Source organism: Castanea sativa, chromosome 2 (assembly GCF_040712315.1).
Source record: "Castanea sativa cultivar Marrone di Chiusa Pesio chromosome 2, ASM4071231v1".
NCBI lineage: Eukaryota > Viridiplantae > Streptophyta > Magnoliopsida > Fagales > Fagaceae > Castanea > Castanea sativa.
The window spans coordinates 10,199,057-10,209,930 of record NC_134014.1 but is presented as its reverse complement, the minus strand read 5'-3'; the positions used below and the strand labels follow the sequence as shown (position 1 = coordinate 10,209,930).

The 10,874-nt window shown below is 35.1% G+C and overlaps 1 protein-coding gene across 4 annotated transcripts; it reads right to left on the bottom strand.

Annotated features, from left to right (window-relative positions):
- Positions 1-572: 572 nt before the first annotated feature.
- Positions 573-9,334, bottom strand: LOC142625930 (putative E3 ubiquitin-protein ligase LIN-1). 4 transcript variants are annotated; one of them, XR_012842426.1, is made up of 18 exons: positions 8,408-9,334; positions 8,091-8,163; positions 7,601-7,867; positions 7,400-7,476; positions 6,161-7,285; positions 5,635-5,776; positions 5,453-5,533; positions 4,420-4,665; positions 4,050-4,344; positions 3,280-3,401; positions 2,689-2,813; positions 2,406-2,537; positions 2,209-2,331; positions 1,810-1,920; positions 1,592-1,738; positions 1,393-1,518; positions 929-1,045; positions 573-827 (listed from the first exon to the last, which is right to left on the bottom strand). XR_012842426.1 is itself a non-coding variant. In XM_075799686.1 (18 exons), exons 1-18 carry the CDS (start codon positions 9,199-9,201, stop codon positions 810-812), a joined length of 4,116 nt encoding a protein of 1,371 aa, XP_075655801.1. In that variant the 5' UTR covers positions 9,202-9,331; the 3' UTR covers positions 573-809. The 4 variants fall into 4 exon arrangements, 3 of the variants coding, with proteins under 3 accessions (XP_075655801.1, XP_075655802.1, XP_075655803.1); XM_075799686.1 differs by having other exon boundaries at positions 2,689-2,808; positions 8,408-9,331; XM_075799687.1 differs by having other exon boundaries at positions 2,689-2,808; positions 7,601-7,858; positions 8,408-9,331.
- Between the last annotated feature and the right edge of the window lie 1,540 nt (positions 9,335-10,874).

Genomic DNA, 10,874 nt, shown 5'->3' with positions numbered 1-10,874 from the left:
GATTTTCGCTTGGGAGAAACGCAAGAGGAAGGAGAGAGCAAGGTACTGCCGCATTTGAAAAGACACAAAGAGAGTATTATTGTAATTGATTTGATAAAAAGGAGAGAAAATAATAGTGAGTTGTGTATGGAGAAGAAAATAAAAAGGAGAGAACAAGGTGCTAATGCCTTTGAAAAAATTAGTTAGTGTGTGTGAGAACAAAGAAAAATAAGAGTGAAATTATTTTTCTTTAGCCGTGAGACATACACAAAAATTATTATAATTGATTTGATAATAGTGAAATTATTCAAAGTTTGTCTTGTGGTTTTTTCCTTAAAAAAGAAAGAGTTTTCCACATAAATATTTGTGTTCATATGTATGATTGTTATTTTGGATTGCTAATATTTGTAATAATATTATTTGGGACCTAACATTTCTTAGGGTGGTCAAAGACCCATATTAATTTAAAATTTAATTTTTTAGAGATATATAAAAAATAAATATTCAAGTTCGGGTGGTCATGTGACCATCTGATTAATACTTGCCGCAGTCCCTGTGCACTATTACCACATTTTATACACTAATATTATTGATCTTTATCTTTATAGCAAACGCACTATACCTTTTTATATTCTTCTTGGAATGGTATGCGCACTATACAAATGACAGGAATCAATGATACGATAGTTCAATTCCTCTCTAAGATATACATTTTAAACTTTAGCTTATTACATTGTAATGTGAGTAAATCAAGCAAACCCTTTTTTATGAAGCATAAATGCTTTGGCTGTTGATGATGGTACTGAAATTTTGTTGTTAAAAATCTTGTGCTACAAGGGGATCCAGCCCTATAGATATCGGGAATTGGAAGGTTAGGGTGAAAATCATCATTGATTTAAACAAAATAATTGTTTAGTAACTTGAAGCTAGATGAGTTGAATGTACCCACCTTGATTAGGCCGGACTCCGTACCACATAGTAGAATGTCATTGGCAGTGAGGAGGCTTGTTATCCTGCTGCCAGCTGAAATCCTCCCCACATTATGCTGCGCCCCTCTCAACCATATCTTTGTTGCAAAAAAGTATGTCAGAATTCATTGAGATATTAGTAGCCGTTTGAATTATTTATAAAAAACTTCATTTCTTATTAGTTATGTATTCACAATTTTTTTAATAGCACAATTTTTGTCAAATATTCAGTATACTTGAAATAATGGTACACGTATGTGGGATTGATGTGTTATGTATCCCACATACATGTGAGAGAAATGTTGCATTCATTCATTCAGCATAGGAATAGACATTGTTCTCTGTGCATTAAAAGATCATGCCATGGGTCATACCACATGGAAACCACACCTAATATTCTTAACCTGTTAATTGAGTGTTGCTTTTGAGAGATTAGATCAAGTACCTGAATGTTGTTAGCTGATGAGTTGCAGTGTAGGTATATGAAGTCTTCCACTACTCCCATTGCCAGCACATTGCCTCCTTTACCAGTTGCTATTGACATTTGGGGTTTGCTTTTTCTTTTCCATTCCTACATCATTTTACCATTCAGCGAAAGGATCTTCCATGGTATATGATATATGATTATAGTTCTTAGTTCTTACCTTTAATTTTGAACCTTCAACATTTACACTTGCAACATAAAGCCAATCTTTATATGTGACAATTGAATTTATAGGCCTTTTTGGCTTCTTCCAACTCTTTGCTGGTACTTTGATTTCTTGCTCCCGGTTGTTTGTTATAGAAAACTCCTGAAAAGAGTGATATATCATTTGTTTCAGTTGGTGCATGAATTTCTAACAAACATGACTCTTGAACTAACCTTTATGCTTGAGTTTGTGCAGCCCACGTAAATCTTCTCCTGAACCACCCTCACGCACTTCATCTTCTTGCTCTTGCAAACATTTTTGATCGTTCTTGATGCATCACATACCTGGAGAAAGAAAAACTCTATTTAGCTAAATCATCATCATGAAACTGATTTGGCATGGGATTTTTTTTTTCTGTTATTTTCCCCCATCTGAAAGGTATTTGAAAGTTTTGCAGTTTTGATTTTCTCCTCAAATAACTTCATTATATTGAACTTTGAGCTTCACTGTGTGTGTTTTCTGTGCACTCAAGTGTGTCCTGAATATAAAGTGCAAGATGCATTGCAAAGAATTACCTTCATCACATTTATCATCTCTATTACTACTAATACTACAGTTATCGTTTTTGTTACCTTCAACTCATGGCTATTGGTAACTACAATAATCATATTTCCATATGCATCTAAGTGTTGAATTGGTTCCTTGATTGCTATTACTTCAATGCACTCCAGTTTCTGGTGGAGCATTTGCCAAACCTGCAGAAGGAAGGTGCATTTTTAATGATCATCCAGATGAAGAAAGTGGTCACTACAACAGAACTTTACCGTACCCTAATGGTTTTATCGATGGAACCACTTAAAAGGCTATCTCCTTCCTCAGAAAGTGCAAAACATGTAACTGCCTTCTCGTGCTCCTTCATATCCCATACAAGTATGGCTGATTGCCCCCTGATGTCCCACACCTATTCAGCATTATAGATATTTTCATTTACATTTTCTGTCACACATAATATTTCTTTCATTTTGATTTTCCACACTTTATGTTTTCTGTGTACTGCTGTACCATAAAATAGGCAATGACCTTCATATTTTAATATGTAACATATTCCTTACCTTGATCGAACCATCTGAGTATCCACTGTAAAGCAGTCCCTTGTAGTAGATGAGGGCACATACAGCTCCACTGCATTTGAGACCTGCCTCCAGGATTTGTGTGTGAACACAAGAAATACGCTGCTCTTGCAAATGTGATGATTTTGGCAAGTCAGTGAATCAACATCCATTACTGATGGTAAATATTAGGCATGCTGTGGTTGAAAAATATACTAGGGCATATTATGATAGGGCGCTTCTTATGCTAGTCATTCGAAATGGCAAACACAAATTAGCCTTGTTTAGTTAATTAGCAATGTATGCTCTCTTAGTTGCATCTGCCTGATGATATCTATTCACTTTATTATACATGCTTTGAGAACATCTATAATGCTTTTACAAATAATATTATTTAATGCTATAAATTGTCGGCTGAAATGTGTCTGATTCCTTTTCTTTTAAAGGCAACATATCTGGAAAATTTTGATTTTGAAATGAGAGATTCATTGTTAGGTTGCTTCTGAGTTAGAAGATAACAAGAAGAGGGAAAAGGAGACCACATAGTAAGCTATTGGGTTAATTCTGCAACTTGGACTGTGCTGGAGTACTCACTGATTTGTTTGGCAGGTAATAGTCTGCTACTTGATGTAATTCCTCTGCCATCCAGGTTATACTTGAAAGGCGTCTTAGTGATTCTCTTACTCCTTCTGAGAAATGAATTAGTTTTTGCATCCCTACACAAGGAAAAAACCTTTTAAGTTTGCATGGGAAAAATTGCATTCTTTACCTTTATCTTACTCACACTTCTGCAGAGGAGATGGGACAAGGGTTAGTTGTATATAATCCATCTGTATCATGTCATATAAATATGTACGACTAGCCTGCTTGCAGGGGGTACCTAGTCAATTAATCTCTTAAGGGGCATGTGTACTTGAAGCCGACTATTGGAGATAATCCAACATCTATAAAGTTAAAAGCTTAGTTCAAGACAGTATTTCGACATAATTTTTTCATTCAGGGTATTTGGACATTGGGGATAAATTTATTCCATTTTGGCTTCCATAGCATATGATGTATATGCTATACAGAATCTAACAGAATGATTGGGCTGTTCCTCTGGTGATAAGCAAAATGTACTTCTCACGTAATGTGGAGAATAATTCTCTCTATAATTCTCAAAGAAGGTGCTATGAAGACAAATGGTGTAGATTTTTTTGCATAAACCCAACATAAAATTTCATGAATCGTCCTAACTGCTGATTCAGTATTCATTCATGTCAATGATCATTTGCATATGTAACAGAGATGAATCTTAAATATTTTGTGCTTTGTGATACTGCAAAATGGTTATTACATAGAGATGTTTACATTAAAGGCATTACCTTTGCCAGAAGCATAGTTATAGATGCAAAGACATGCTAGAAGCCTGTCTTCAAGCTCTGATCCAGGATGCAAAAATTGCTCAATTTCACTTAGTAAGATCTCACATGCAGAATATCTTATACTATTTGAGCACTTTGTTATTTCACATCCAAGCCATGCAATGGCTGTTAGACAAGCCTTAGACACCCTTCTTATTTTGCTCTTTAGTCCCTTCTCTAATGCATGGAAGATAGGATTCCCAATATTAATGATGCCTCTAGCAACCTTGCTGCACCAAGGGTCTGTGGAAGTATCCTGCAATCCATGAAATTTTCTTTGTCAGTACCTTTATTACCATAAAAAACCAATAGATTTTTTCTTATATCTCACCTGTAGGCTTTTATCCAACCAGTTAAAATTTCTTATCATATTCCGATGATATGGAGAGGTTAAACCGGCCTTTTTTACCAACCATGCTATGGTATATGGTTCCCCTGTCCAAGCATATGTTCCACCAAGATTTGACAGGATGAATGCAGATAAATGCTGCATACCAGAACTTTCTTCAGGTGCTAGATACTTCAGAAGGACCTGCATAGCCTCTTCTCTGAACACAGTTTGGCCATGTGAATTACCCTGCACATATTAATAGCCTAACTATGTTAATTAAAGCTTTTTCTGAGGCTTAGAGATAAAATTGATTTGCATGATATAAAATGCTTACTTGATAGTAAGCAACTAAGAATGATATGAAGCAACTAACTAACCATGCTTACACCACAAGGTTATACAACCTTGAAGTTCTATTGCCTAAGTCGAATTTATCCATCAGATCTTAATCATGCAGCCTATCATATCTGTTTGCATGCAAGGACAGGTACAATGAGTTTCTTGAAAAAGTTAATAGTCATACTGATAAAGTTGGTATAGTTTTGATTTGTAAGTTCCCTTTGTTGAGAATTCCTAACATATTTGGTCCTAAGTTGAGCATCTATGGTGAATTAAGATTCCTGCATCTGTAGTGAATTAAGATTCCTCAACAATGGAATCTCATTACCTGTCTTGAAATAATCATTCCTCTGAATGCATCTTAGAGAAATTTGTAGTATTTATCAACTTAAACTTTTGGGATATGTGGTAATTTATTAGCACTATATATAAAAATTCAAGCCTCATATTCAATTGCATAAACATGGAGGAAGAAACATTTTATCATCTTCATCATCTACCTAATTTGCTTGTTTATTATTGGTTTTAAACGTATGAATCACCTATGGAGACACTGCAGTGAAAAAAAGGGGTAAGCTATAGCACTTATAAGTAATTCTAACTAAGCTTTCTTATGGTGCCAATTTTTGGTCTTCAATTTAAAAACTTTTTGTATATAGAAAACCAGTTTAATATAGAGTGTAGGAATGATGACCTCATAGATGTTATAGTTGGCTACAGTTCTACAAGAATTGCAATATCTGTGCCCATGGATCCTGACTTGGTCTGTAAACAACTAAAAATGCAGAAGAGAATACTATATTATATTCAATCATTGACAGCCTTGTTCTAAATTTGGGTCTAGTTCTACTGTGCCTTTGGAAATAGAAGCTATACCAGTGTGTCCAATTGAAGCAGTAAATTTGCTGCCAAAATTTGGTAATCAGGTTGCAATTGTTGGATACAATTCATTAGTTTGTGCATGATATTGATGCTTCCTTCTTTTTGTATTTTCTGCAATAAGATTATGGCTGATGACCTGAAAAATTGAGAAATGGATGTTAGAAGACCTTCATAACTGGGATTGTGAAAAGACTAGACTAAAGAACTCTATGAGCTAATCCTTGCAAATGGATGGGATGCAAGGTTCTCTATGACATGCATGTAAGTTGATTCACCTCTCATTTCATTGACAGAATAATGCTCTAATAAATCCATATGAGGAGGTTAATTGATGTCCATGTCTCATCTATGGACTAATTTTCAGTTTTTTCTGAAATTTAGAAGATAAGATTTGAGTGTGTGTTTCCATTGTTACCATACCTAACTTTTTAGGCAAACATCAACTGCATAGCTCTCTAAAAATTATATTTAAAAACCAAATAACATGTAAAAATAATGAATTTGAAGGAAATTTTCCTACCTTGGTATGCGAAGGATCTCATGAAAGAACTCTAGTGCTATGAACTTAGCCCGTTTCTCATCACTTTGTAGAAGACAAATAAATGGAGCCACAGGAGTAAATTTCAATATATATTTTCTGCATTGCCCATCAAATTTCATGCACTTTACAAGTATAGTGGCCAAAGAGATAAACTCATCCTGATTATTAATTCTTGCTACACCTAGGAGCCTGCAAAGAACACGGGGAGAGTTGATAGCAGCCAAGTGCATGTTATTTGTGGCGTAGTCATATGCAGTTACTAATACTTCAATAATCATCAGTGATGCTCCAGGAGGTGTCAGCAGAAGTGATGCCATCCTACCCTTATCACCGCCTGAATTGCACACAACCTCCACAAGTGCTGGTAAGATTTCTAAAGTCTTAATTTCTGCAGGAGATGGATTTATTAGATAGATTAGAATTGCAGCTTCATGCACATTTTGCTTCAGAGCACTTGCCAAATCACGCAACCTTAAACCTTTTTTCTTGATGTCGTCTATAACTGATTTGTTTGCTGAAATGATTGTTGTTAATATAGTTACTGATGCTCTAACTACTCTTTCCTCTTTGGATATTGAAATAGCTGCAAGCAGTTGATCCAGAATTACATCCTTCAACATAGCATATTTTACTCCTGTTTTGTTGTTCAACATCTCGTAAATTTTTGTAACTTCTACTGCATAGTCTTCATCACTTTTTCCAAATCCTCCTGAGAAGCACAGCTTTGAAATTGTCTTTTCAATTATCCCCAATATTTCACTTGTGGAATCCTTTCCAGAATGTAAACAAACTTTATTAAAGTTTTTCTGGCTACTAGAGTTCTGTTTATTTCTTGCTGCACTTCCTTGGTGATCCATCAGGGTGGTCCTACTTTTCTGAAGAGATGTACAAGATGATATATGATCAAAGAGCTCGAATTTCTGTGTTGATTCATTCTCTAGATGGAAATTCCAAAGAGTATTTGATTTTTCATTTCTATCTTGCAAAGTGGTTAAACGTAATTTGTTGATGGATTCATTGGTTGGCATTGGATTCTGGGGGGCATGTGGCAAAGATATTACTCCAAGCTCTGGGTCTGATGTGGAGCAAGGAGCCTGCAGCTTCCTGTGCAAGTCAGTGCAATAAATTTAACAAAATAATTAATATTCTGATATCTGGTTGTCAATAGTAGGTTTAGCTATCAAGAGAAAAGTAATATATTGTGATTGCGCACTAAACTGATCACAGATTTCTTTCTGTGGATCCTCTGCATTTATTGGAGTTCTCATTGAGCATTTAGTATCATCCATATCTGCCTGATTCATAGAGAGATGAGTGAGCATTAAGCAACCATAATACAAGAAAGAGGAATGCTTATTGTAGTTATATTCAAAACAACAAAATCCGTGGCAATATTGCAATGTTTTTTTGAACAATTACCATGTCACTGTCATACACAGAATCATTGTAGCATGAATCTACTGAAGATTGTGTATCTGACTGAGACTCCAGCATATCCTGTAGGCGTCTGATACTTGAACTTCTTTTAAGCTCTCCACTGTGAACTTTAAATTTTGAAAGTTGATCCAAACATCTACTGCTGGCTTTCCTATGATCTTCAAATTCTGGAACTTCATTGGATGCCTTAGGCTTCTTTTCCATTTCATACATTACGTCTTGAGGATCAAGTGGGTGCACCTTCTCATACTATATTCAGTTTCATATCATACAAATTAAATGAACAACACAATATTTAGTCAATGCAAGTTACACATAATGTAAGTTAAGTGTGAAGGTATATCTAATTCTGAAGGTTAACATAATATTGAGCATCTGCAGAGAACATATGTGAAATTCTGCTTGCAAATACTTGAAAAAGAGTCAGACAAAATGCATGGTGATGGTGAAGGAAAAGTAAGTTAAGGCTTACATTATAATAATTCTGCAAGCTGTTTCCATGCTCAATTGAATTTGAAGATTCAGTTCTGGTGGATATTGTATGCCTGCTCATGAATAGTGAATCATTATGAGACCTTATGGAATGCCAATTGAGCTTTGAGGCCCATGTTCAATGAAACAATTTATAATTCTCTGCTTAATCTCTCTCCTTTCCATGCTTACAATATTTCAAATTTTCATTTTTAAATACAAGGTTAAACTTTCAAATTTCCAATTGCAGTTATGATTTGTATCTGGTCTTTTCATGTGAATGTTTCAATGATTGATAAGCACAAAGGAAGAACTTACGAAAAATATTGCGACTCATTGTCAGGGGATGAACTATCTCTGCTACCACAGTGCCACAAAGGAATCTCTCCAATTAACATGACCTGATAATAGATTAACCAGTCTTTGTATCTCCTTGCCATCTGCCTCATTGCTCCATTATAATCACCCTCTATGGACTCCACGAGATGTATAGATCCCAAGCTTCTTCTCCTTCCAATTGTATTCTTTTTTTCATGCATATTACATGAAGGAAAAAGACTTTCACAAAGGTCTGGTGCAAATTCTGTTCCAATAAGTTTTGGAGACACCAATAGTGCTTGGATAAAATGCAGTGCAGCCTGCCACTCATCCTTTTGGAGGTTCTTTACTGCTGAGAGGTAAAAGTAGGAGCAACACGCCAAGTAATGGTTTGGAATTCCAGCCGTGATTTCTTGCTCATCAAGCAACGCTGGGACTTGAAGCATTCGCTCTGAGTTCCTCAGCCTCTCGTCTCTCTCTTCCTGCAATTTTGTTTGAATTGCAGTTTCAATGCTGTCAATGCCCCAGTAAAAATTTGCCAGCACTGATTGCTCAGAGAATTCAAAGAATTCCTGCTTTTGATATTTTAGCTTTGAGGTGCATCTCAGTTTTAGAGAACTCCTAGTGTCAGCATTTGCTAAGAGTTCAGTAATGTACTTATTGATTGAAACAACAATTACCCTTATCGATTTGAGGTCTGGCCTCTCATAATCATTGGATAAAACCATAGAGTTTGAAGAAGAAGAAGAAGAAAAAGAAGGATAAGACATAGGAATTATGGAATTACTAGACATACTGATTCCTTGAGGAAGGTGTAGTGTCTGTGGTGCTTAAGAGGAGGAAAGAGATTTATTAGTGTCGAAGAGTTGTGGAGGGTCTGTAACAATTTCCCGTGACTGCTTTTGTGCTTGAAGCCAAATTTGAAAACTTCAGTGGCCCCTAGCCTCTCTAGGCTTCAGACAAAAACGGACCGTTGCTTCTTAAGCAAGGGAAAGAGGAGAAAGAAAACAAACATTCTTGTGCTTATGTTCACATGCTTGCTCTCTTATCATATCACTTTGGTTCTTCTCTATGTTTCCTGATGATTATGCTTGCAATTATTTGGGAAAACAGTAACTGTGATTATTTATAGTTTTTGGCTTACTAGAAGCTTTGCATGGATTAATTTAGCTATATTAAAAAATATGATATATTAATTGTGTTGGATCTTCTTGTTTAGGCGTGAATGCAAACCATCCTGGTTGAAGCAATGCTAGGTGAACAGTGAACTATCACTTTCTCACTATATTTATTTCATTTGTTTTCTCACCAAAGGATTATTTAATATACACGAACAACTAACCACGGGCTTAGAATATCAAATTTAAATATCATAGACACTTTAAAAGTAAATTGTTATTATTTAAGTACACTTTTTTTTTTTTTAATGAGAAGAAGATAGAAAATATTATTAAAAAAATTCAGCCAACAACCAGAGTTACAAAATTGAGGTGTGGATGAACATTTTTCATTTCATCTACACCAATAAATTGCTAACATGTCTAGAATGTTTAGCCAAGTTATGACGATGATTTGCATGTTAGTAATTATATTTTTATTTTGAAAGGTATACTATTTTCTTTTTTTGATGGGTGTGTTTGCGCCTTTGTGGTTCACTGTATGGGTGATGTTAGGGACTCAAAAAGTTGTTACAACCTTTTTTACAACAATATGATACAGTAAGTTGTAATTGGAATACTCCCCCTCTAGCCTGGTCTCATAATGGCACGACTTTTATTACCATGAATCACAACATGTCACGACAATTTTGAAAAGAATTGTGAAATTTTTTGTGCTGTTAGATTTATCATCATCTCCTCCTGTTTGGATGAATATATGTGTAACAATCTCAAAAACCTTTTTGTAGTATTTGTTTCAATTTTCTATGAAACTATTTTGGAAGTATTAAAGCGCAAAGTTGTTTCTATTCTTCTTCCTACTTATAGATAGATGCCTTGACAACCGTGCACGCCCACTTGCACTACAGAGAACATGTTGACTTGCCAGGACAAATTCCCATCATATTTCATATGATTTGGAGTTTTGGACTATTTGATCTCTCTTTTATATTTATTTAACCTTTTGCTCTAATAAAATAATTTACCAGAGGGTTGCTCGTGAATTTGTAATTTTCCAAAATAAAATATTATTTTGTTAATGCTCAATTTTATCTCAGAAGTAAGAAAAGTTAGGAATTAGCTTCACTTGAATCGAAGTATTTCAACAATAGTACTTTCTTTCACTCATACTTATCAAAATCTACAATGCCAAGTGATTATTCTCAACGTGTGGTTATTTCATATATGATAGAGGCCAAATCTTGTGCCGTGTCCGGTCGCTTAGAAAGGGACTTGGCCTGAAGCAGAAACAAAAGTCCACGCCATGGATAGCTCCCTCTGTTAAGCCATTTTGTTTTTTTGCTTTCTAA